Source organism: Bos indicus x Bos taurus, chromosome 7, assembly GCF_003369695.1.
Source record: "Bos indicus x Bos taurus breed Angus x Brahman F1 hybrid chromosome 7, Bos_hybrid_MaternalHap_v2.0, whole genome shotgun sequence".
In the NCBI taxonomy this organism is placed as follows: domain Eukaryota; kingdom Metazoa; phylum Chordata; class Mammalia; order Artiodactyla; family Bovidae; genus Bos; species Bos indicus x Bos taurus.
The window spans coordinates 20,618,881-20,646,580 of NC_040082.1; the positions used below are offsets into that span (position 1 = coordinate 20,618,881).

Here is a 27,700-nt window from a genome sequence, read left to right on the forward strand (position 1 = left end):
CCGGCCCCCGCCCGAGCCTTGGCCCGACTCTTTCCGCGCCGGCTGGAAATGCGCGTAGTGGCGCGCGGCGGGTGGGCGGCTTGGCTTCCTCGCACTCCCACCCCCCGCCTCGCTCTAAGGGCTCTGCGGTCCGACCCCCCTGAGGTTAGGAAGCGTGTCACTTTCTGGATCTCCCGACGACTGCATTGGCCCGTGCGTTAACGTTCCTGTTGCTGCGTCCAGTTACGGCTGCAATTGTTCCGGCGCCCCGGCGCGGGGACAGCGGCGTCTGCTCTCCGCGGACCCGGCGTGAGGGTGCGGGCGGACGCGCCAGGCAGCGCCTCTCCCCGAGTCCTTCCTCCTCGCCTAGTTCTCCACACACACACACACACCCACCGCAGCCGCATCCCCCGCCCGCCCCCTCCCGGCTCTGCGCCTCGTCCCCAGCTGCGGGCAGACGGCTCTACACCGCCGCAGCGCCCGAGTCCAGACCGCCCGCGGGAAGGCACACACACACACGCGCGCGCGCGCGCACACAAACCCCCTCTCGGCTTGGGCCGCCATACCCCGCGCAGCATGTCGGCGCTCGAGTGGTACGCCCACAAGTCCCTGGGCGACGGCATTTTCTGGATTCAGGAACGCTTCTACGAGTCGGGCAACCGCGCCAACATCTGGCTGGTGCGGGGCTCCGAGCAGGACGTGGTGATCGACACCGGCCTGGGGCTGCGTAGCCTCCCTGAGTACCTGTACTCCTCCGGCCTCCTGCGGGACCGCGCGGCAAGAGACGACGCGGCGTGCCGGCCGCTGCTGGCCGTGGCTACCCACGTGCACTTCGACCACTCGGGCGGCCTCTACCAGTTCGACCGGGTGGCGGTGCACCACGCCGAGGCCGAGGCGCTGGCCCGCGGGGACAACTTCGAGACCGTGACCTGGCTGTCCGACAGCGAGGTGGTGCGGGCGCCGAGCCCGGGCTGGAGGGCCAGGCAGTTCCGAGTGCAGGCGGTGCAGCCCACCCTCGTCCTGCAGGACGGTAATGCTCACCCCCCGCCCCCTTCTCGGGCTCTTGCTGTCTCATTTAAGGGAAGGGATTGGGGGAGAGACGGTTCCGAGGGATGCTTGATGCAGACCTGCTTGGCTGTGAGGTTGAGGGAGTGAGGTGGGGAGGTTGGTTTGTTTTGTCATATCGCAGAAACACTTGCTTCACTTTCTCCCTCCCTCTCTCCCTGGGGGCCAAAAAGCCCACTCACTCCACCATCGAGTCGCTGGAAGGCCATTGCAACCTTTCCTGCAGGAGACCAGCTCTGACGCCGCGTACTCGACTGAAAGCCAGCCCCACCCCCTAGTCAGTTTTCTCTGGAAGGTCTACGGTGTGCAGTAACACCACTAGAGACTGGTCACTAGGATTCCCATTCTTTCCCCCTCAGACATGTCCGTCATTTGCAAGCACTTTTCTAGCGAAGAGACTTCTAAGGAATGACACTTGGTGGAGAGAGTGCGTGTCGTTGGCTCTGTGCTTTTTGAGAACAGCTCACTCCATTGGCTCAGTACGGACAGTGCCCACCTGTAGGCTTAGAAGGCCATTGCAGAGCAGCGATTCTAATCTGCTCACGCATTTTTAGCTTCCAGATAGGTTTCTGCTCCTGATGCTGCCTCACAAGAGAAAAAGCTTGATAGTGAACGTACGAAGTAGAATGTGCCTGAGTCTTAACGTTATGACAAATCTCTGTTCTGGCTGAAAGCCAGGCCTGAGAAAGATTAATAAGGAAGCTGTTCCCATAATGGTGAAGTATGTGGACTAATGCATAGATAACCTTGGGCCTCTTTGGCTCTGCGAAAAACAGAATGGGATTCAGAAAGAAATTAATAGAATAAAATAGTGTAGGGTTCCAACCCTTCCAACCCCACACAGGCACTTAAATGATTGAGCCAAACCATTGAGTCAGTTGGTCACAGCAGTGATATTTGTGTATTAATTTCTTTGTTCTTTTTATTTTTTTAATTTTTTTCAAGGTATTTTTAAATTTAATTTAATTTTTTAACTTTACAATATTGTATTGGTTTTGCCGTATATCAAAATGAATCCGCCACAGGTATACACGTGTTCCCCATCCTGAACCCTCCTCTCTCCTCCCTCCTATCTGGGTCGTCCATCCCTCTGGGTCGTACCATCCCTCTGGGTGCACCAGCCCCAAGCATCCAGTATCGTGCATCCAACCTGGACTGGCGACTCGTTTCATATATGATATAGAATGCTACTGTTGATACCATTTTATCCTCCAACACGTTTGAAGTGAGGCTACTTAAATGGCTTCAATTAAATGGCTTGCCTAGGGGCCACAGAGCAAGCTTGAGACAAAAGCTAGGATTCCAACCCAGGCACAGTAGATCAAAGCGTGTAGATCACACATTAATCCTACCCCCAAAATAAATTTTTATGGTAATTCTGAATAGGATATGAAACCCCCTTTCCTTTCTATCTTGAAACTATTTTATTTGCCAGTTTAATTTATTGAACTGTTCTGAAGCAAAAAAAAAAAAAAAAATCCAGTTGCTGCAGTACAGTAAGGCTCACTTTATGACCAACCAATATGACAAATAATGAAGTACTTTCCGAAAATGAGTTTATCTTAACAGATGAGATCTTGATCACTTGACATATAAAAATAGCAATATTCTGTACCTTACCACTTTAAAAAGTCTGTTCATTAAAATTTTTAATCTGAAGATTAAAAAAAAGTGGTTTAGATGGAAGCCTTACATTACCTGACACTTTGAGGTGAAAGAAAACTAAATTTAAATTTACATTAAATGTGCTCTTAATTACTATATTTCTTTGAAATTAATACTTTAGAAGTAGGATTTCCATACAATTTATGGGTATTCAGACTAAATTAACTCAGACCCCCCCCCCAAAAAAAGAGAAGTTTTGCATCAGTATTTAAAGTATGTTTAAGTTGTTTAAAAGAATAAATGACCTTTGATTTATTTACTTTGGCTCCTGTGTCAGGAAATCAATGATGAAAGAATGATAAGAAATATTGTTTTATAGATGAAAAGTCCACACAGGCTTGAATATTATGCCTGAAATCACATAGCCTGTTAGGGAAAGAGCCTGGACTAGAAATCAGATTTCTTAAATCCCAGTCAGTGCTAGAATTAGAGGCTTTTGGAGTTGCAGGGGACATGCAACCTACCTGTGTGGTGCTTTAAGCCTTTGAAAGTGTGAAAAGAAAGCTTAATATTTACTAAACACTTGGAAGGTGATACTACTGTGTTAAATTAAAGTTGTTTTTCATTAGGAGCTGGATGTCTCACCCTCTCAAGTAGAATCCAATATCCTCTTCTCTCAGGAATATTAATTTCCTGTCTCTTCTGAATGGTGTGGCCTGCTAATTTAATATTATCATAATCCAGATGCCTGGAAAGAGATATAAAATATTTATATAAAAATCATATACAAAAAAAATTCGTATACAATTACGCACACATGTGAACAGCACATTCCTAACAGCATAGTCTTCATTGTTTCAGTTAGAAAATGAGGAGGCTGGATTCACTAGCTTACTACATACGTTTCATTTAGTGTATTGGTGATCACCCATCATGGAGAAGCATGGGTCTGTGCACTGTATCACTAACCCAAAAGCTGACTTGCATATGCGGGATGAGGAGGACAAGGTGAGGTCATCCTCCACTGCATCATTTTTGATGAAAAAACCTACTCAGCCTACTAATAGTGAAACCATATCTTCCTATAAGAAGACAGCAATAAACCCTAGATAGACACAGCACGTTCTTCATGAATGGGCACACATCATTCTGTCTGTTTTTCACAAGAGGCAGGCATTTTGGCTCCTGTTATACATGTTTAAATGATTTTCCCAGAGTCATCAAGACAGTACAAGAGTAGTTTTAGGTAAACTTAGATCGTTTGGGGAGATTAAAAACAAAGAAGATTACAGAGAGGCAGCAGGTTGAATGAACACATTTAATTTGACTCCCTCTCAAAATCTCACTAAGACTGCAGCAAATGGACCGTGGTTTGTCTGTTTTATGTATAAATCCACATTGACTGAGGTTCTGTTTTGCATTGTTGTTGTTGTTTAGTTGCAAAGTCGTGTCCAACTCTTTGCAACCCCATGGACCGTAGCCCGCCAGGCTCCTCTGTCCGTGGGATTTCCCAGGCAGGAATACTGGAGCAGGTTGCCATTTCCTTCTCCAGGGGATCTTGCCAATCCTGTGGTGACTGACTTAGCAGTTTTATCCTATGCCAGCAATAGAAAATTGAGAGCCAGTCCACTTTGTTCTACAGGAGATTAATAGGCTCAGAATTAGCAGTAGCCAGTACCTTAGCAGGGGCAAAAGGAAGAAAACTAAAATAAGTAGAATTGATGGAAAGTCACTAAAGAAGCTGTTAAAACTCTGGAATTCTTCTCCCTAAGTGAATGCACCTCTCCCCAGAGTTAGTTGGTTCTCTGGGGAGAATGAAGCAAAAGGGTTTCTTGATTGAGGGATGCCAAGTACTAATGAGCTCAAGGCTTCAGATGGAAAAGAGGAGGGATAAGTGTATGGGAATGTATATAAAAATACAGAAAAATAATAGATAGATAATATATATGTTCTTTACTAGTTTCCCAAAAGAATAAGAGCCAGGCCTTTAGCCGCTATGCCTCCAGGTAGGAAAAAGAAGAATCTTATCTGGAAATCTGCCCAGCCCTGGGGTAAAGATTAAGATGCTGATTCGTAGGTAATTCTTGGCTTGGACTTTCTACAGTGAAGTCTGCATCACCAGGTGTCATGCATGTGCTTCAAACAGCTTTTTCACTATCCTCCAACTCTTAAACAGGTAATCAAGCATTATGAAAAAACATCTGAGAAAATCGTCTCACATGAAGTAAAATACTAAAAGAACATAAAGTGACTTGAGAAGAGCAGACAATCATTAATATCATCAGGGGATAACAGAAACTATTGCATTCAAGATACCTGAGAGACAATAGGATGCCATAAAAATAAGCAACAGGCAGAACCATATTCACACTCCTAAAAGAACCATTGGAATTTAAAATGTCAGAAATTATTTAGTGCAAGGTCTGGAAGATGAAGTTGAAAACTTAGAAAAGCAGCAGATAGGCAAAATGAAAAACTAGGAGAAAACTAGTAAAGAACGAGTGTGAAAAATCTGACATTAGAATAATAAGAGCACAGATAGAGCAAATAGAGGAAGTAGAGAAAAAGAATAGTAGAGAAAATATCCCATGATTAAGGGATGTACATTTCCAGATTGAAAGAGCCCATAGAGGAAAACATATTCAACCCATGGCCCGTTATTATAAAATTTCAGAATGCTGGGATCAAAGAGTCTACAGACTTCCAAATTTAAACAAAAAAGGTCATCTATACCAATCATAATGGCTTTAGAGCTAGAAAAGAAGAGCTGGGACTTATTTGAATAAAACCAATTTCCAACTTAGAATTCTGACATCCATTCCAGTATCAGTCAAGCTTTCAAAAAATTATTTCCCACATGCTGTTACTTAGGAAGCCACTAAGATACATCTTATAGTTCCTGGTGGCTCAGAGAGAGTCTGCCTGCAATGCAGGAGACCTGAGTTCAGTCCCTGAGTTGGGAAGATTCCCTGGAGAAGGAAATGGCAACCCACTCCAGTATTATTGCCTGGAAAATCGCATGGCCTCAGGAGTCTGGGGGGCAACAGTCCATAGGGTTGCAAAGTCAGACACGACTGAGAAACTTCACCCTAACTCCCTTCAAAATAAGGGAATAAACCAAGAGGAAGACATGGAATATAGGAAATAGAAGATCTGCTGCTGCTGCTGCTGCTAAGTCGATTCAGTCGTGTCCGACTCTGTGGGACGCCATAGACGGCAGCCCACCAGGTTCCTCCGTCCCTGGGATTCTCCGGACAAGAACACTGGAGTGGGTTGCCATTTCCTTCTCCAATGCAGGAAAGTGAAAGTGAAGTCGCTCAGTCATGTCCGACTCTTAGCGACCCCTGGACTGTAGCTCGCCAAAGTTGAAGCCTCAGGATGATGGCAAAGGATGACACTGACAACGATAGAACCTCAAGCATAGAGGATTCCAGATCTAAGCAGTTGAATCATTATTCTTTCGAGGGGTGGGAGGATGAGAAATGTATACATGTGTCATGATGGTGGTAGAGAGGAGTAAAAAGAGCTACTAAAAGTCCTTACGTTTCATAGTGGAAGTCAGTGGATAACATCTAAAATTAAAAACCAAGAAATGATAATACATGAATGAAATCAGTAGAGTATGAGCTATAAACATTATTTACAGATGATTATACCCAGTAGTCATCTGTAAATAATACTTTGGCTCCAATACTTTGACCACCTGCTGTGAAGAGCCGATTCATGGGAAAAGACCCTGATCCTGGGAAAGATTGAAGGCAGGAGGAGAAGCGGACGACAGAGGATGAGATGGTTGGATGCATCACTGACTGAATGGACATGAATTTGAGCAAACTCTGGGAGAAAGTGAAGGACAGAAAAGCCTGGCGTGCTGTAGTCCATGGAGTCGCAAAGAGTTGGATACGACTGAGAGGTTGAACAACAAACAACATATCTAGTAGAGGCAACTACCGGAAGAAGTTGCTAAAAGTGTTAACAGTGGTTGCCTATTGGGAGCAGGATTAGAGATAGAGCCAGAATGGGGCAAAGAATGTTTTCTGGCATTTTAAGCCCTCCTGAAATGTTTTATTTGAAATATGTAATTTAGTTCTTTAATTCAAAGTGAAATGAAAATTAAAAATGGGGAATGCCAAGATGGGAAAGGATATTTGAGAAGCCAAGAAAAGTCTAGTGTAGTTGGAATGTGGTGACAACTGGGTTAGGGTGAAGGCTTGAAAGGATAGATAGTATGTGATATATATATATTTTTTTACATAAATTTATATATGATATTTATATATTTCATAGACAATTGTGGTTCTTGTAGGAGAGGTCTTGATGAAATTATATGTGTTAGCATTATAAGCATAGGGGAGGTATTTATAAAGCCATATGGTAATGGCAGACCTAATATTAATAATATTCCATCACTGTGGCCTCATCAATTGTTTACAATTGGTGTCCATTTTGATACGTGGGTGCTTATGTCTTATCTACTGCTAAGTATTTTGAATATCACCTGGCCTTGAATATCAAAAATCCATAAGACTCTATCCCTCCATTGGTAATTCTCTACAGCTTCATTTTTAGCATCAAACTTCCCTCATTCTTCTTCATTCTGTACATTTATTAAACTGTCTGCAACAGTTCTATTATTAAATCAACTTACCTATAATATCCTTTACCTTACTTATCAATCATATAGGAAATGGCAGTGGTTTTTGATCCCCAGAAGCACCTTAAATCTGAAACAATTATCCTGTGAAGGAGTCTGGCTCCTTATGACTGGAATGTGGGGAAATTTGAGAGTACCTAATTAAGCTGGAATCAAGATTGCTGGGAGAAATATCAATAACCTCAGATATGCAGATGACACCACCATTATGGCAGAAAGTGAAGAGGAACTCAAAAGCCTCTTGATGAAAGTGAAAGTGGAGAGAAAAAGTGGGCTTAAAGCTCAACATTCAGAAAACGAAGATCATGGCATCTGGTCCCATCACTTCATGGGAAATAGATGGGGAAACAGTAGAAACAGTGTCAGACTTTATTTTTCTGGGCTCCCAAATCACTGCAGATGGTGACTGCAGCCATGAAATTAAAAGACGCTGACTCCTTGGAAGGAAAGTTATGACCAACCTAGATAGCATATTCAAAAGCAGAGACATTACTTTGCCAACAAAGGTCCATCTAGTCAAGGCTATGGTTTTTCCTGTGGTCATGTATGGATGTGAGAGTTGGACTGTGAAGAAGGCTGAGCGCTGAAGAATTGATGCTTTTGAAGTGTGGTGTTGGAGAAGACTCTTGAGAGTCCCTTGGACTGCAAGGAGATCCAACCAGTCCATTCTGAAGGAGATCAGCCCTGGGATTTCTTTGGAAGGAATGATGCTAAAGCTGAAACTCCAGTACTTTGGCCACCTCATGTGAAGAATTGACTCATTGGAAAAGACTCTGATGCTGGGAGGGATTAGGGGCAGGAGGAGAAGGGGTCGACAGAGGATGAGATGGCTGGATGGCATCACTGACTCGATGGACGTGAGTCTGAGTGAACTCCGGGAGTTGGTGTTGGACAGGGAGGCCTGGCGTGCTGTGATTCATGGGGTCGAAAAGAGTCGGACACAACTGAGTGACTGAACTGAACTGAACTGAACTGAATTCCATCTTACTGTATTAATAATTACTGGGATTTGAGACAAGACCAGAGCAACCTCTGTTCCCACCCAGGCCCCACTGACCTGTTTTTGCCATTATAGTTTTCTTTTTCTGAAAACTTAATACAAAACATAATCACATGCAATCTTTTGTGTCTTCTTTCCTTTGGCATGCTGTTTTTGGAGATTCATCCATGTTGTTTTATCTATGAATAATTCCCTTCTGTTGCTGAGAAACTACTCGTTTATCAATAGAACACATTTTACATACTCACCTGTTGAAGGAGATTTGAACTTTCTAGTTTGGAATTGTTATGAATAATGCAGCATGAAAGTTTACATGTAAGTTTTTATGTTGATGCATGCTTTTATTTCGTAGGTAGATAGCTAGAAATGAATTTCTGGGTTGTGTGGTGAATGTGGCATACAGCATACGCACACGTGGTAAACGTGTGTTAAATGTTTAAGAAGGTGCCAAGCTGTTTTCCAAAGTGCTATGCCATTTTACATTCCCAAGTGCAGTGTATGAGTTGCAGTTTCTCCACATCACTGTCAGCACTCGATTTTGTCAGTCCTTTTGATTTTAGGCATTCTAGTGAGTACGTAGTGGTATTTCATTGAGGTTTTAATTTGCATTTGGGCTTCCTTGGTGGCTCAGAGGTTAAAGCATCTGCCTCCAATGTGGGAGACCCGGGTTCGATCCCTGGGTCGGGAAGATGCCCTGGAAAAGGAAATGGTAACCCAGTCCAGTATTCTTGCCTGGAAAATCCCATGGATGGAGAAGCCTGGTAGGCTACAGTCCATGGGGTCACAAAGAGTTGGACACAACTGAGCAACTTCACTTTCACTTCAATGACTGATTATGTTGAACATCTTTTCAGGCACTTATTTGCTATTCAGATATCTTCTTTGTCAAAAGATCTTATCAAAATCTTTTCTCTTTTTTAAAAATTGAAATTTTGTTTTCTCCTAGTTGAGCTCTAAGTGTTCTTTATATATTCTTAATTCAAGTCCTTTATCAGATATACATTTTGCAAGTGTTTACTCCCAGTGTATGTCATGTCTTTTCATTTTTTTAATAGTATCCTCTTTTTTTTAAGTAAGCAAATTTTTTTGTCTTTGTTTTTTTGGTTGCACTAGGCCTTCATTGCTGTGCACGAGCTTTCTCTACTTGCGATGAGCAAGGGCTGCTCTCTGTTGTGGTGCGCGGGCTTCCCATTGTGCTGCCTTGTTGTGGAGGACTAGCCTGCATAGGTGAGCAGGCTTCAGCAGTTGCAGTCTGTGGCTCCAGGCCACATGGACTTCCACAGTTTTGGCACACAGGCTCAGTAGTTGCGGCTAGCGGGCCCTGAAGTAGTTTTGGTGCACAGGCTTAGTTGCTGTGCAAACTGTGACATCTTCCCAGACCAGGAATTGAATTACTCAGATGGTCGACAATCTGCCTGCAATACAGGAGACCCAGATTCAATCCCTGGGTTGAGAAGATCCCCTGTAGAAGGGAAAGGCTACCTACTCCAGTATTCTTGCCTGGAGAATCCCATGGACAGAGGAGGCCGGCAGGCTATAGTCCATGGGATCACAAAGAGCTGGACAGGACTGAGCTACTAACACTTCTCTTCCCTGCCTTGGCAGGCAGATTCTTGTCCATTGCACAACCAGGGAAGTCCTTAATGTTTTGGGCAAGAAAGTTTTTAACTTGGATGAAGTCCAATTAATCATTTTTCCTTATGTTTTATGCTTTTTGTGTTATTCTAAGAGCTCTATGACAAGCCCAAAATCACAAAGATTTTCTTTTTTTTGGAAGCTCTCACATTTAGGATTATGATCCATTTTGAGTTAATTTTTGTTACTGTTGTGGAAGGTTCAGTTCAGTTGCTCAGTCATGTCCAACTCTGCAACACCATGGACTGCAGCACACCAGGCTTCCCTGTCTATCACCAACTCCCAGAGCTTACTGAAACTTATGTCCATAGAGTCGGTGATGCCATCCAACCATCTCATTCTCTGTCAGCCCCTTCTCCGGCCTTCAGTCTTTCCTAGCATCAGGGTCTTTTCCAGTGAGTCAGTTCTTTGCATCAGGTGGCCAAATTATTGGAGTTTCAGCTTCAACATCAGTCCTTCCAATGAATATTCAGAACTGATCTCCTTTAGGATTGACTGGTTGGATCTCCTTGCAGTCCAAGGGACTCTCAAGAGACTGCTCCAACACCACAAGATGATCAAGACCATCCCCAAGAAAAATAAATGCATAAAGGCAAAATGGTCATCTGAGAAGTCCTTACGAATAGCTGAGAAAAGAAGTGAAGTGAAAGGCAAAGGAGAAAAGGAAAGATAGACCCATTTGAATGCAGAGTTCCGAAGAATGGCAAGGAGAGATAAGAAAGCCTTCCTCAGTGATCAATGCACAGAACAGAGGAAAGTAATACAATGGGAAAGACTAGAGACCTCATTAAGAAAACTAGAGATACCAAGGGAACATTTCATGCAAAGATTGTGAAAGGTTATGAGGTGCTTTATTGTTTATTTGCATATAGATTTCCAAAGTAGTCCAGGCCAATTAGTTGAAGAGACTGTCCTTTTACCCAGTGGATTATCTTTGTTGATAACCTTTGTCAAAAATCCACTGACCATACATGTGAATGTTTTCTTCTGGACTCTAGTCTCTTTCATCGATTATGTCTGTCGTATAGCCACCACAACACTCTCCTGATTATTTAAACTTCATTCTAATTCTTGAAATTGGATTGTTTAAGTCTTCCAGCTTTGGCTGTTCCAGGTCATTTGCATTTCATATAAACTTTAGAGCCAGATTTTGTTTTTATAAAAAAACATGTCAAGGTTTTGATTGAGATTCTTGAATCTATACATCTACCATTGTGTCACTAGCCACATGTAGCTCAGTTCAATTCAGCCGCTCAGTCAGGTCCGACTCTTTGCGACCCCATGGACTGCAGCATGCCAGACTTCCCTGTCCATCACCAACTCCTGGAGCTTACGTAAACTCATGTTCATTGAGTCAGTGATGACATCCAACCATCTTATTTTCTGTCATCCCCTTCGCCTCCCTTCAGTCTTTTTCAGCATCAGGGTCTTTTCCAATGAGTCCGTTCTTGGCACCAGGTGACCAAAGTATTGGAGTATCACCTTCACATCAGTCCTTCCAATGAACACCCAGGACTGATCTCCTTTAGGATGGACTGGTTGGATCTTCTTGCAGTCCAAGGAACTCTCAAGAATCTTCTCCAACACCACATTCAAAAGCATCAATTCTTCGGCACTCAGCTTTCTTTAGTCCAACTGTCATGTCCATACATGACCACTGGAAAAACCATAGCTTTGACTAGACAGACCTTTTTTGGCAAAGTAATGTCTCTGCTTTTTAATGTGCTGTCTAGGTTGGTCATAGCTTTTCTTCCAAGGAGCAAGCATCTTTTAATTTCATGGCTGCATTCACCATCTGCAGTGATTTTGGAGCACCCCTCCCCCAACACACACACACACAAATAAAGTAAGCCACTGTTTCCACTGTTCCCTATCTATTTGCTATGAAGTGATGGGACCAGATGCCATGATCTTCATTTTCTGAATGTCGAGCTTTAAGCCAACTTTTTCACTCTCCTCTTTCACTTTCATCAAGAGGTTCTTTAGTTCTTCTTCGCTTTCTGCCATGAGGGTGGTGTCATCTGCATGTCTGAGGTTATTGATATTTCTTTCTGAAATCTTGATTCCAGCTTGTGCTTCATCCAACCCAGCATTCTGCATGATGTGCTCTGCATGTAAGTTAAATAAGCAGGGTGACAATATACAGCCTTGACGTACTCCTTTCCCAACTTGGAACCAGTCTGTTGTTCCACGTCCGGTTCTAACTGTTGCTTCTTGACCTGCATACAGCTTTCCCTGGAGGCAGGTCAGGTGGTCTGGTATTCCCATCTCTTTCAGAATTTTCCACAGTTTGTTGTGATCCACACAGTCAAAGGCTTTGGCATAGTCAGTAAAGCAGGAGTAGACGTTTTTCTGGAACTCTGTTGCTTTTTCAATGATCCAACGAGTGTTGGCAATTTGATCTCTGGTTCCTCTGCCTTTTCTAAATCCAGCTTGAACATCAGGAAGTTTTTGATTCACATATTGTTGAAGCCTGACTTGGAGAATTTTGAGCATTATTTTGCTAGCATGTGAGATGAGTGCAATTGTGCAGTAGTTTGAGCATTCTTTGGCATTGCCTTTCTTTGGGATTGGAATGAAAACTGATCTTTTCCAGTCCTGTGCACACTGCTGAGTTTTCCAAATTCGCTGGAATTTTGAGCGTAGCAGTTTCACTGCATCATCTTTTAGGATTTGAAGTAGCTCAGCTAGAATTCCATCACCTCCACTAGCTTTGTTTGTAGTGATGCTTCCTCTGGCCCACTTGACTTTGCATTCCAGGATGTCTGGCTCCATGTGAGTGATCACATTATCATGGTTATCTGGGTCATGAAGATCTTCTTTGTATAGTTCTTCTCTGAATGTAGCTATTAATACATGTAGCTATCTAATGCAAATTTAAATTAGTTAAGATTGATTAAAATGAAAGTTTTAGCTTCTTAGTTACACTAGCTTTATTTCTCATGCCATTAGCCACATATAGCTAGTGGCTACCATATTGCGGAGGGCCTAGAGGAGCTATCCCACATTGAAGGTCAGGAAGGGTGGCGGTGAGGAGATACCCCTCGTCCAAGGTAAGGAGCAATGGCTGCGCTTTGCTGGAGCCAGCCATGAAGAGATACCCCACGCCCAAGGTAAGAGAAACCCAAGTAAGATGGTAGGTGTTGCAAGAGGGCATCAGAGGGCAAACACACTGAAGCCATACTCACAGAAAACTAGTCAATCTAATCACACTAGGACCACAGCCTTGTCTAACTCAATGAAACTAAGCCATGCCCATGGGGCAACCCAAGATGGGCGGGTCATGGTGGAGAGATCTGAGAGAATGTGGCCCACTGGAGAAGGGAATGGCAAACCACTTCAGTATCTTGCCTTGAGAACCCCATGAACAGTATGAAAAGGCAAAATGATAGGATACTGAAAGAGGAACTCCCCAGGTCAGTACGTGCCCAATATGCTACTGGAGATCAGTGGAGAAATAACTCCAAAAAGAATGAAGGGATGGAGCCAAAGCAAAAAGAATACCCAGCTGTGGATGTGACTGGTGATAGAAGCAAGGTCTGATGCTGTAAAGAGCAGTATTGCATAGGAACCTGGAATGTCAGGTCCATGAATGAAGGCAAATTGGAAGTGATCAAACAAGAGATGGCAAGAGTGAATGTTGACATTCTAGGAATCAGCGAACTGAAATGGACTGGAATGGGTGAGTTTAACTCAGATGACCATTATATCTACTACTGCGGGCAGGAATCCCTCAAAAGAAATGGAGTAGCCATCATGGTCAACAAAAGAGTCTGAAATGCAGTACTTGGATACAATCCCAAAAATAACGGAATGATCTCTGTTCGTTTCCAAGGCAAACCATTCAATATCACATTAATCCAAGTCTATACCCCAACCAAAAACACTGAAGAAGCTGAAGTTGAACGGTTCTATGAAGACCTACAAGACCTTTTAGAACTAACACCCCAAAAAGATGTCCTTTTCACTATAGGGGCCTGGAATGCAAAAGTAGGAAGTCAAGAAACACCTGGAGTAACAGGCAAATTTGGCCTTGGCATACAGAATGAAGCAGGGCAAAGACTAATAGAGTTTTGCCAAGAAAATGCACTGGTCATAACAAACACCCTCTTCCAACAACACAAGAGAAGACTCTATACATGGACATCACCAGATGGTCAACACCGAAATCAGACTGATTATATTCTTTGCAGCCAAAGATGGAGAAGCTCTATACAGTCAGCAAAAACAAGACCAGGAGCTGACTGTGGCTCAGATCATGAACTCCTTATTGCCAAATTCAGACTTAAGTTGAAGAAAGTAGGGAAAACCACTAGACCATTCAGGTATGACCTAAATCAAATCCCTTATGATTATACAGTGGAACTGAGAAATAGATTTAAGGGCCTAGATCTGATAAATAGAGTGCCTGATGAACTATGGAATGAGGTTCGTGACATTGTACAGGAGACAGGGATCAAGACCATCCCCATGGAAAAGAAACGCAAAAAAGCAAAATGGCTGTCTGGGAGGCCTTACAAATAGCTGTGAAAAGAAGAGAAGTGAAAAGCAAAGGAGAAAAGGGAAGATATAAGCATCTGAATGCAGAGTTCCAAAGAATAGCAAGAAGAGATAAGAAAGCCTTCTTCAGCGATCAATGCAAAGAAATAGAGGAAAACAACAGAATGGGAAAGACTAGAGATCTCTTCAAGAAAATCAGAGATAACAAGGGAACATTTCATGCAAAGATGGGCTCAATAAAGGACAGAAATGGTATGGACCTAACAGAAGCAGAAGATATTAAGAAGAGATGGCAAGAATACACAGAAGAACTGTACAAAAAAGATCTTCACGACCCAGATAATCATGATGGTGTGATCACTGACCTAGAGCCAGACATCCTGGAATGTAAGTCAAGTGGGCCTTAGAAAGCATCACTATGAACAAAGCTAGTGGAGGTGATGGAATTCCAATTGAGCTCTTTCAAATCCTGAAGATGATGCTGTGAAAGTGCTACACTCAATATGCCAGCAAATTTGGAAACCTCAGCAGTGGCCACAGGACTGGAAAAGGTCAGTTTTAATTCCAGTCCTAAAGAAAGGCAATGCCAAAAAATGCTCAAACTACCACACAATTGCACTCATCTCACACGCTAATAAAGTAATGCTCAAAATTCTCCAAGCCAGGCTTCAGCAATATGTGAACCGTGAACTTCCTGATGTTCAAGCTGGTTTTAGAAAAGGCAGAGGAACCAGAGATCAAATTATCAACATCCGCTGGATCATGGAAAGAGTGAGAGAGTTCCAGAAAAACATCTATTTCTGCTTTATTGACTATGCCAAAGCGTTTGACTGTGTGGATCACAAGAAACTGTGGGAAATTCTGAAAGAGGTGGGAATACCAGACCACCTAATACCAGTTAGAACTGGACATGGAACAACAGACTGGTTCCAAATGGGAAAAGGAGGACGTCAAGGCTGTATATTGTCACCCTGTTTATGTAACTTCTATGCAGAGTACATCATGAGAAACGCTGTACTGGAAGAAACACAAGCTGGAATCAAGATTGCCGGGAGAAATATCAATACCCTCAGATATGCAGATGACACCACCATTATGGCAGAAAGTGAAGAGGAACTCAAAAGCCTCTTGATGAAAGTGAAAGTGGAGAGTGAAAAAGTGGGCTTAAAGCTCAACATTCAGAAAACGAAGATCATGGCATCTGGTCCCATCACTTCATGGGAAATAGATGGGGAAACAGTGGAAACAGTGTCAGACTTTATTTTTCTGGGCTCCCAAATCACTGCAGATGGTGACTGCAGCCATGAAATTAAAAGACGCTGACTCCTTGGAAGGAAAGTTATGACCAACCTAGATAGCATATTCAAAAGCAGAGACATTACTTTGCCAACAAAGGTTCGTCTAGTCAAGGCTGTGGTTTTTCCTGTGGTCATGTATGGATGTGAGAGTTGGACTGTGAAGAAGGCTGAGCGCCGAAGAATTGATGCTTTTGAAGTGTGGTGTTGGAGAAGACTCTTGAGAGTCTCTTGGACTGCAAGGAGATGCAACCAGTCCATTCTGAAGGAGATCAGCCCTGGGATTTCTTTGGAAGGAATGATGCTAAAGCTGAAACTCCAGTACTTTGGCCACCTCATGTGAAGAGTTGACTCATTGGAAAAGACTCTGATGCTGGGAGGGATTGGGGGCAGGAGGAGAAGGGGACGACAGAGGATGCGATGGCTGGATGGCATCACTGACTCGATGGACATGAGTCTGAGTGAACTCTGGGAGTTGGTGATGGACAGGGAGGCCTGGCGTGCAGCAGTTCATGGGGTCACAAAGAGTCAGACACGACTGAGCGACTGATCTGATCTGACCATATTGCCTAGTGTTGATAGAGAACATTTGTATTATCTGATAAATTACATATTAGAGAGTGCAGCTATAGGAAAAACTGAATTTAATTACCATCTTAACAGTTTCAAGTCTTCCAATCAATGGATATGGCATATTTCTCCTTTTGCTCACATTCTCTTTAATTTCTCTTTAAAGTGTTACTGTAGTTTTCAGTGTGCAGACATAACAAAGCATCTCTTTCATGTGAAAGGAATGTGTACTTTGCTCTTTTGGCATGAATTATTTTATATATGTTGGCTAGATCAAGTTGGCTGGTGGTTTTGTTCAAGTCTTCTGCATCCGTACTGTTTCTATCTGCTTATATTATGAATTATTCAAACTACTCAAATATCTAAGCATAGTTGTTCAACTATTTATTCTTATTTTAATTCTCAGTTTTTATTTTATGAATTTTTAAGGTACATATACATTTAGACTTTTTTTCATTAGGTATTGACCTAATTTTGTCCTAATAAAATGTACCTCTTTTCTCTAGTAATCAAATCAGATCAGTTGCTCAGTCGTGTCCGACTCTTTTCGACCCCATGAATCCCAGCATGCCAGGCCTCCCTGTCCATCACCAACTCCTGGAGTTCACTCAGACTCGCGTCCATCGAGTCAGTGATGCCATCCAGCCATCTCATCCTCTGTCATCCCCTTCTCCTCCTGCCCCCAATCCCTCCTAGCATCAGAGTCTTTTCCAATGAGTCAACTCTTCACATGAGGTGGCCAAAGTACTGGAGTTTCAGCTTCAGCATCATTCCTTCCAAAGAAATCCCAGGGCTGATCTCCTTCAGAATGGACTGGTTGCATCTCCTTGCAGTCCAAGAGACTCTCAAGAGTCTTCTCCAACACCACACTTCAAAAGCATCAATTCTTCGGCGCTCAGCCTTCTTCACAGTCCAACTCTCACATCCATACATGACCACAGGAAAAACCACAGCCTTGACTAGACGAACCTTTGTTGGCAAAGTAATGTCTCTGCTTTTGAATATGCTATCTAGGTTGGTCATAACTTTCCTTCCAAGGAGTCAGCGTCTTTTAATTTCATGGCTGCAGTCACCATCTGTAGTGGTTTTGGAGCCCAGAAAAATAAAGTCTGACACTGTTTCTACTGTTTCCTCATCTATTTCCCGTGAAGTGATGGGACCAGATGCCATGATCTTCGTTTTCTGAATGTTGAGCTTTAAGCCCACTTTTTCACTCTCCACTTTCACTTTCATCAAGAGGCTTTTTAGTTCCTCTTCACTTTCTGCCATAAGGGTGGTGTCATCTGCATATCTGAGGGTATTGATATTTCTCCCGGCAATCTTAATTCCAGCTTGTGTTTCTTCCAGTACAGCGTTTCTCATGATGTACTCTGCATAGAAGTTAAATAAACAGGGTGACAATATACAGCCTTGACGTCCTCCTTTTCCCATTTGGAACCAGTCTGTTCCATGTCCAGTTCTAACTGTTGCTTCCTGTCCTGCGTACAAATTTCTCAAGAGGCAGGTCGGGTGGTCTGGTATTCCCATCTCTTTCAGAATTTCCCACAGTTTCTTGTGATCCACACAGTCAAAGGCTTTGGCATAGTCAATAAAGCAGAAATAGATGCTTTTCTGGAACTCTCTTGCTCCAATATTCTTTATATAAAAATCCATTTTGTCTGACAATATAACTACTCTAGTTCTTGTCATTCATATTTATTAGGTATGACTTATCATCCTATTTTTCGCTTTGATTTTATAGTTCCTCTCTTGTAGACTGAGTACATATCTTGCTTTTTAAATCAGTCTGACAATCTTTGCTTTTGATTAGGGTGTTTATCCCTTTCATATTTAATATAATGACTGACACAGTTGTATTTAGCTCTGCCATTTTGTCATTTGTTTTGTATGTCTCATTTCCTGTTTATGCCTTTATTTTTCTTCTGTTGTCTCTTATATTTAGTGATTCCTGATTCAGTTCAGTTTAGTTCAGTTCAGTTGCTCAGTCGTGTCCGACTCTTTGCGACCCCATGAATCGCAGCACGCCAGGCCTCCCTGTCCATCACCAACTCCCAGAGTTCACTCAAACTCGTCCATCGAGTCGATGATGCCATCCAGCCATCTCATCCTCTGTCCTCCCCTTTTCCTCCTGCCCCAATCCCTCCCAGCATCAGAGTCTTTTCCAATGAGTCAACTCTTCGAATCAGGTGGCCGAAGTACTGGAGTTTCAGCTTTAGCATCATTCCTTTCAAAGAACACCCAGGACTGATCTCCTTTAGAATGGATTGGTTGGATCTCCTTGCAGTCCAAGGGACTCTTTTTTTTTTCAGTGTTACAGCTGTATTTGATTTAGAAGATCTCAGGAGAATCCATCCTTGAAGCGTGAGGGCATGCCAACCCAAAGACTCGAAGAGAAGAGAGTGGAGGAGTGTGTGGGGGAGGGAGAGAGGGAGAGAAAGTGCTTTGGCTCCTCCTTATATATGTTTTTTCCTCCACCTGCGCCTGCCCTATGCAAATTGGGCTTAGCCAGGAGTGCTGTTTATTCTACCTGAAGTCTTCACTCTGGTCCTCGGACCTTCCTTTGACCTTCCTTTGTTCTCTTTTCGCGGGCTTTTCCCTTCCTTGTCTTTTAGCCACCGCCATTTTGGACTCCTTTACCCTATTCTACATAACATTCCCCCCTCAAGAGATGGGAGGCCCAATTCTTTGGGAATAGAGGCGTCGAGGTCTTTCTGGTTACTTCCTGCTGAACTGGGATGGCGAGGCGTATTGCGCCTCCCCCTCTTGCTAGTTTCAAGCCTCAGAGTCCTTATAGCGGTGTCCATCTAAGGGTGTGTGATATTTTCCGTGGTCGGCTGTAGTTTTTTATCTTTGTTGAACTGGCACTGCATATTGTAGCTTGTTGATCTGGTGGCAGAGGCTTAGCCTCTATGGTCTTAAAATTGGAGACTACTGCATACCCAGCTCTTCTTTTTTCATCCAAGACAAAGCTGCTTCCATCAGTGTACCAGATTTCCTCAGGATTGGTCAGAGGATCTTCTGACAATCCTTCTCGGGGTTTTTTTCCAGTGGTCCAAGGTTTCTTAACCGGATGTCTTCTGGAATCTGAGACTGGGCCACGTGAACTTTCTGCTGAGTTCGTTTTCCCCTGTCCCAGTTTCCAGCACGATGGGCCTTCCCCTGCGCTTGTTTTCTTTGCCTTCCGCTTCTAGTGCGGGAGCTTCGCTGAGTTGGGCTCCTGCTGTGCTTGGCCTCTTCCGCACAGAGATTGTTTCAGCCAGGTTAAATCCAAGTCACGGCACCACAGATGTCACACGAGTGTATGTTCCTCAGTTCTTTGTCTCATCACAACAAAGATTTGGAGCAATGGACATTTAAGCCCTCGGCACATCACAGCTCTCAGGTCTTGGACAAACCGTGTTATAGCTCTTAGACAAATCAGTGTTACAGCTCAGTGTTACAGCTCTATTTTATTTAGAAGATAGCAGGAAAATCCATCTTTGAGGCGTGAGGGTCGATCCAAAGACACGAGGAGAAGAGCGCCCCAGCGCGAGGGAGAGAGAGCCAAGGGACTCTTAAGAGTCTTCTCCAACACCACAGTTCAAAAGCATCAGTTCTTCGGTGTTCAGCTTTCTTCACAGTCCAACTCTCACATCCATACATGACCACTGGAAAAACCACAGCCTTGACTAGACAGACCTTTGTTGGCAAAGTAATGTCCCTGCTTTTGAATATGCTATCTAGGTTGGTCATAACTTTCCTTCCAAGGAGTCAGCGTCTTTTAATTTCATGCCTGCAGTCACCATCTGCAGTGATTTTGGAGCCCCAAAAGATAAAGTCTGACACTGTTTCCACTGTTTGCCCATCTATTTCCCATGAAGTGATGGGACTGGATGCCATGATCTTCGTTTTCTGAATGTTGAGCTTTAAGCTCACTTTTTCACTCTCCACTTTCACTTTCATCAAGAGGCTTTTGAGTTCCTCTTCACTTTCTGCCATAAGGGTGGTGTCATCTGCATATCTGAGGTTATTGATATTTCTCCCGGCAGTCTTGATTCCAGCTTGTGCTTCTTCCAGCCCAGCGTTTCTCATAATGTACTCTGCATATAAGTTAAAGAAACAGGGTAACAATTTACAGCCTTGACGTATTCCTGATTATTATGCCGTTTTAATTTCACTATTAGTTTTAGCTAGTTTTCTTTGATTTTTTTTTGTATATGTTTATGTTTTCACTAGAGATAGCAATATGAATCTTTTATTATGATTTACCTAAGTTTGTACTGGTTTAAATCCAGTGAAAGAGCAATTTTGTATTCATATAGCTCAGTTTCGTCCCCACTGTCAAATAACTGGGGGGAGTTTGAGATTTTACCCTATTTGTAGGTTAGTAAGTTAGGTGCGACGATTTAGTGGATTCTGATGGAAGAGTTGAAGTTCCTGGGTCCGAGACTAAGAAGTTTATTACAGCAATAGCAGTAGCCAGAGCATCATCATTTGTACTGATTCCTCAGACCTTAATTTCCACAGAGTGATAAAACAAAGGGTAAAAATACCATACCCTTCACTAGAGCATCATTATTGAATTGTGTCACCAGGATATTAGTATAATGGATGTTTTGAAAATGAATTTTTTTGTCAAATAAATTTGTGAAACTATACAGCCATATTTCACTTGTGTATATCCACAATGTACATTAGCATATTAAATGTACGTTAGCATAACTTGCAGAAAAGAAAGCTGCTTAATTTTCATTGAAGGAAGAGTTTTCCAAATTATTTGACCACTGAATCTTTTCTTTTATGTATTGTAACAACCAGCAGAAATTGTGTTCCACTGTTTACTTTGGCAAACACTGGTCTAATAAACAACAGAAATGAAATGTAGGCAACTTATTTTAAATTATCTTTTATTACTAGCCTACTTTTACAATAAAAGTAAAATAAATATCATCTTCCCAACATCTTTGAAACTGTTGTGTTCTGCTGTTCTTGAAGTGACTGAAGTCAAATATCTAACATGTTTATCTGTAAATTCTGTTTTCATTTTTAGGGGATGTGATCAACCTTGGTGACAGACAGCTCACTGTTATGCACATGCCGGGTCATTCTAGGGGCAGTATTTGCTTGCATGACAAAGACCGAAAGATTCTCTTCAGTGGAGACGTCGTGTATGATGGATCACTAATTGATTGGCTCCCATACAGCAGGATAAGTGACTATGTTGGAACCTGTGAACGTCTGATAGAATTAGTCGACAGAGGTCTGGTAGAGAAAGTACTTCCTGGGCACTTCAATACCTTTGGTGCTGAAAGGCTTTTTCGATTGGCTTCTAACTATATTTCAAAAGCTGGGATATGCCATAAAGTCTCTACTTTTGCCATGCGATCTCTTGCAAGTTTAGCCCTACGTGTAACAAATTCTAGGACCTCACCCTAGTATCTACTTTGATTAATTCTATAAATTATTCCAGTTCATTTTGTGTTGTTTAAACAGTAAGCATTTTAAGAAGTGCTTTTATAGCACTGTTATATATTAGAGAAAAAAAAGATTGAGAATGAATAAGCCAAAAAAGGAACTTCTTAGTTTTTCTTTTTTCCAAATAAGAAACCACTTAAATGAGCTTATAATTTGCCAAAGTTGTAATCTGCCATTTTCCTGTATCATTTGCTCTAGAAATGATATAGAGGTATATGGGGAAGCAAGGAGGCATTTTGCAGTAATAGAATTATCTCTCTGTCTCATTTCTCTTATTTCCTAGATGATCTAGAAAAAAAGAGCATAAGAGAGTTTTAAACTCCAGACTTGATATTTTTAGTATATTATTTCAAAATAAAGGTTCTTGGGTTTAAGATTAAAAACTCAAAACATAACAAATAAGCTAACATTTAGAATGACAGCTAAAACAATCCATTGTTATGGTACAGAATTTTTATGCTTCATTTTATTTGTTCTTAATGTAAGTATAGTGTACATTATGTGTTGTGTAATTTTACTTACAAAAAGTACAGTGAATTTTATTTTATGGAAAAGCTTTAAATATTAATTGCAGAGTGCTTCAGTAAAAAGCTACAATATATTATTTTTTGTTATTATGTAAGTGTAATATTTTGAATTGTAGAAACAAAGTTCAAATGTCTGTAATCTAACTACAAATTGTCAGATTTTTCAAAAGGACACTGTCAGGCAAATTTGAAAATATACACATTAAGAATAATTTTTAAAATATATCCTATTTTAATAGTAACAGCTATTATAAACAAAAATTTCCTTGTTAAATAGCAGCTTCAGTATATGTATCTTATTTTATAGTACCAGACAACATCCTAAAATAAACCATTCTTTTTCTTAACAAAGCATACATATGTACCACAGAAGGCTTTTCAGATTAATTGCAAAATGTGTGTTAGATACTGACTTAGAATGAATTGCCTTTTTTATCCTGATTCACAACACCTATTCCTGTTCAGTATTCTTTGTCTTGAATGAAAAGAAATTTCCATTTATAAAATTATAGGAAAGATTATCCCACTATTTAGTAAGATGTTTTGGTTTGGTGCTTTTAGTAACTTATTAAAAAACCTTTGGAATATTTCATAAAGGTTTTTTTAAACATTTTTTTCACTGCCTTTTTATTATTGACATATAAAACCAAACTCAGATAGCTTTGGAAATCAGAAATTTTAGTATTAGGAAGGTCCAGCAATTTTGATTTCTGAAAAATTATGAAACTTTTCCTACCCTACACCCCACTCAGGTTCTTAGTCTTTTATTCATTCAGCACACACATACACATACACACCCCACGTACATACGCACAGTCACATACATACATGCATTCATTGTGCTAAACACTGTGGAAGCTTACAAAGTCAGAGACTGTATCCTAGCTGGAAGTAGAAGACAAAACATGAATAGAAGTATATGCAGGTTGAAGTTTATACAAATTACACACGAGTGTCAGGGACATAAATGGAGGAGTGTGAAGTTTGGTTAGGGAAAGTGTCCTGGAGGAGGAGATTTTCAGTCAGCTTTGGAAAGATGATTTATTAGGTGGTGAGGATAGAAAATAAGAATAGGGTTGTTTCTGCATCTTCGGTGCTAAGAATAGGGATGGAAGCGTTGCTGTCCAGAGTAGGCTATTCCCTTGTGACGATTTAGTTTTCAGGAGCCTTAGATCTTCTAAGCACCAGACATTTAGCATGAAAAAGTGATTATGTGTATAAGAATCATCTTTAAGACAGACAAGGTATATGGCCACATGCCACCAAATGATCCCTTACTTAAAATCAGTAAGGAGGACATGGTTGTTGAAATGAAGAATATTATGGGAATTTCTCTGTGATAGTCATTCAAGGCAGTAGGTCTGTTTTAATAGTGCAACTTCAAGACTACAGATTTGGTTCAGGGCAACTACAGACTATCACTTAATGAGCCTTAAATATAGCCATTATTTTTATATCAATAGCACAAAAGAAAACCAAAAGTCCTTAATCATTGATCATTTTATCATATTTTAGGACTTTTTTTTTTTTAAATCAGGGTATAGTAGGCACTGTTTTATTGGGAAATATTTAAACCTGATGAAAGCTTTCCTTATTTCTTAAAAGTGCAATTTTTCAAAATACACTGATTTTATTTTTAAATTTCCCATTTTTTTCCTAGATTTTTCAAATTGTACCAGAACATACAACTGTGATATTTTGCTTTTGCTTCAATGTGAGTAAATTAGGGAAAGGAGGTATCATTCATTCAGTGCCCATGCTATGCATTTTAAAATAGGCATTATTTAATTTAATCCTGGCCCCAGTGCCAAGAAGTAATTGACCAGCCTAACAACACAACTTGGGAACAAAGCTGGTAACTGAACACAGGTCTCTCTGCCTCCCAAACTGTGCTCTTTCTCTTATACCTGCACAATAATGTAAAATTGGCAAAGTGTATTTTTACTTTTCAAAATGCCACATGTGCCAAGAATAAATCAAGTCATGTTAAAGCTTAATAGCGTATTTTAAAAAAACTTTAAAAATATGTATTTTCACCCTGACAGTGACCCTTGTTGTAATTTTTGGTTTGGAGAAATAATAGTATGTAAGTATAACTCAAAGTTGTCAAAATATAAGACATTTAGAAATAATTTTTATTATTTATTTTGTTAATAACTTAATTTTTGGAAATTCAGTTTCCTTATTTGGTGTTTCTTTTTAACTGAGAAGTCTAGAGCAAACAAAACCTTGTGTGTTATCCTGATGTAGTTGAATAATTGATTATGTGTAGTTGTTCTTATATGGATAGTAACATGAATGTGACATGCACAAATTGTTCTCTTATAATTTTCAGATAACTGTAACTAAACATTTGTGTGATAACGATTAAAGTGAACATTTTATTTCAATCTATGGTTGGTATTTTTTATAAATGTTAGCAAATTTCAATTTAATGTCTTGCAAGGTTATTTTCTGTATAAAGCATTTTGGAAAAACTTGAAATAAAGAAGATGTCAAATCCCTGGGCAAGAATATTAGAACCTAGAAACTGAATAATACCTATTTAACCTTGTTGTTGTTCAGTCACCCAGTCATGTCTGACTCTTTGTGACCCATGGACTGCAGCACCCCAGGCCTCCCTGCCCTTCACTATCTCCAAAAGTTTGCCCAAGTTCATGTTCATTGCATCCATGATGCCATCCAGCCATCTTATCCTCTGATGCCTTCTTCTCCTTTTACCCTTAATCTTTCCCAGCTGCCTTGTCATGATGAAGGGGTAACTTCATCATGTAACTCAGTTACATGGTGTAACTGAGTAACAAGGTGTAACTCAGTGAAGCTATGAGCCGTGCCGTGAAGGGCCACCAGAGACGGATGGGTCACAGCAGAGAGTTCTGACAAAACGTGATCCACTGGAGGAGGGAATGGCAAACCGCAGTATACTTGCCATGAGAACCTCATGAACTGTATAAAAGATGAAAAAGATGTGACACCGAAAGATGAGTCCTCCAGGTCTGAAGGTGTCCGACATGCTACTGAGGAATAGCGAAGGAGAATTACCAATAGCCCCAGAACAAATGAAGCACCTGGGTCAAAGCAGATAGAAGCCTTACTAGTTCATAAATATGGCCTTTCAAATAAATGGATAAAAGATGCACTATTAAATATATATTTCAGTTGATGTGGGAAAAAAATCAACATCATCATAAAAATGTTGATCATAAAGATAAATTCATCATCATAAATTCCAGGTGGATTTAACATCTAAAGCAGAATCATATATGCATTGAAAGAAAATTAATTGTGTTTAAGCCATTAGAATAGGGAAGATCTTCTCTTTATATAAACACAAGATAAAACTATATTAGAATTTAAAATGTCTTATAACTCAGATATAACTCAGATATATATAAAAAGAGAAATTTTAAAATATTCATTAACTTGTGTAACAGAAAAAAATTTAAGGCAAATATAAAGAATGCCTGCAAGTCAACAAGAAAAAGATAAACTAACATATGGCAGGAAAGACCTTTTCTATACAGAAATATAGAAAGACTTTTTTCTATATTTCTGGGCCTGAGAATTAAACATACAAGAGAGTAATAGGAGCAAAGCATACAAATTCTATTTGATGTTGATATTTTTATGTGTACATGGAGGTCTTTATATGTAAGTAAAAACCCAGAGGAGTGGATAGGCTTGAGGGCATATATACCATTTTAACAAAGAATGACAGTCTCTAGGTCCATCCACATCTCTACAAATGACCCAATTTTGTTCCTTTTTATGGTAGAGTAGCATTTCATGTGTGTATGTACCACATCGTCTTTATCCATTCCTCTGTTGACAGACATTTAGGTTGTCTCCATGCCCTGGCCATTGTAAGTAGTGCTGCAATGAACACTGGGGTGCATGTGTCTTTTTAAATTAGTATTTAGTTTTTCTCTGTAGTGGGACTGCTGGGTCATGTGGTAGTTCTATTTTAGTTTTTTAAGGAACCTCCATACTGTTCTCCACAGTGGCTGTACCAATTTACATTCCCCCTAAAAAGGCTTAGAAATTGATAGTAGCAGGTACCTCTAGGACTATGAGTGAAAACCTTTTTGCTCCAATTTTAGTTTGCGACTTTGACCATCAAATTCCCCCTAATTCTATACTACTAAGCACTTTCCTGAAATAGCTGAACTGATATTCCATCACCTCCACTAGCTTTGTTGGTAGTGATGCTTTCTAAGGCCCACTTGACTTCACATTCCAGTATGTCTGGCTCTAGGTGAGTGATCACACCATTGTGATCTGGGTCAGGAAGATTTTTTGTACAGTTCTTCTGTGTATTCTTGCCACCTCTTCTTAATATCTTCTGCTTCTGTTAGGTCCATACCATTTCTGTCCTTTATTGAGCCCATCTTTGCATGAAATGTTCCCTTGGTATCTCTAATTTTCTTGAAGAGATCTCTAGTCTTTCCCATTCTGTTTTTTTCTTCTATTTCTTTGCATTGATCACCGAGGAAGGCTTTCTTATCTCTCCTTGCTATTCTTTGGAACTCTGCATTCAGATGCTTATATCTTTCCTTTTCTCCTTTGCTTTTCGCTTCTCTTCTTTTCACAGCTATTTGTAAGGCCTCCCCAGACAGGCAGTTTGCTTTTTTGCATTTCTTTTCCATGGGGATGGTCTTGATCCCTGTCTCCTGTACAATGTCATGAACCTCATTCCATAGTTCATCAGGCACTCTGTCTATCAGATCTAGTCCCTTAAATCTATTTCTCACTTCCACTGTATAATCACAAGGGATTTGATTTAGGTAATACCTGAATGGTCTAGTGGTTTTCCCTACTTTCTTCAATTTAAGTCTGAATTTGGCAATAAGGAGTTCATGATCTGAGCCACAGTCAGCTCCTGGTCTTGTTTTTGCTGACTGTATAGAGCTTCTCCATCTTTGGCTGCAAAGAATATAATCAATATGATTTCAGTGTTCATTCCAATCCCAAAGAAAAGCAATGCCAAAGAATGCTCAAACTACTGCACAATTGCACTCATCTCACACGCTAGTAAAGTAATGCTCAAAATTCTCCAAGCCAGGCTTTAGCAATATGTGAATCGTGAACTTCCAGATGTTCAAGCTGGTTTTAGAAAAGGCAGAGGAACCAGAGATCAAATTGCCAACATCATGGAAAATGAAAGAGAGTTCCACAAAAACATCTATGCTTTATTGACTATGCCAAAGCCTTTAACTGTGTGGATCACAAGAAACTGTGGAAAATTCTGAAAGAGATGGGAATACCAGACCACATGACCTGCCTCTTGAGAAACCTATATGCAGGTCAGGAAGCAACAGTTAGAACTGGACATGGAACAACAGACTGGTTCCAAATAGCAAAAGGAGTACATCAAGGCTGTATATTGTCACCCTGCTTATTTAACTTCTATGCAGAA

At 41.1% G+C, this 27,700-nt stretch overlaps 2 protein-coding genes across 2 annotated transcripts in view; one reads left to right on the top strand and one right to left on the bottom strand.

Annotated features, from left to right (window-relative positions):
* Window positions 1-628, bottom strand: part of POLR3G (RNA polymerase III subunit G) — a 46,493-nt gene extending 45,865 nt beyond the window's left edge. The window contains exon 1 of the mRNA XM_027545625.1: window positions 546-628. The gene's annotated coding sequence lies outside the window, so the exon portion shown is untranslated. The remainder of the gene's footprint in view (window positions 1-545) is intronic.
* Window positions 34-24,674, top strand: MBLAC2 (metallo-beta-lactamase domain containing 2). Its single transcript, XM_027545620.1, has 2 exons — window positions 34-1,009; window positions 21,333-24,674. The coding sequence occupies exons 1-2, from the start codon at window positions 556-558 to the stop codon at window positions 21,716-21,718; spliced, it is 840 nt and encodes a 279-aa protein (XP_027401421.1). The 5' UTR covers window positions 34-555; the 3' UTR covers window positions 21,719-24,674.
* Window positions 24,675-27,700: the final 3,026 nt, after the last annotated feature.

Bases quoted from the DNA above. Each gene is read 5' to 3' on its own strand.
- MBLAC2 (XM_027545620.1), top strand. From the start codon at position 556: ATGTCGGCGCTCGAGTGGTACGCCCACAAGTCCCTGGGCGACGGCATT. The intron at 1,010-21,332 runs GTAATGCTCACC...TTTCATTTTTAG, and splicing joins CACCCTCGTCCTGCAGGACG to GGGATGTGATCAACCTTGGT.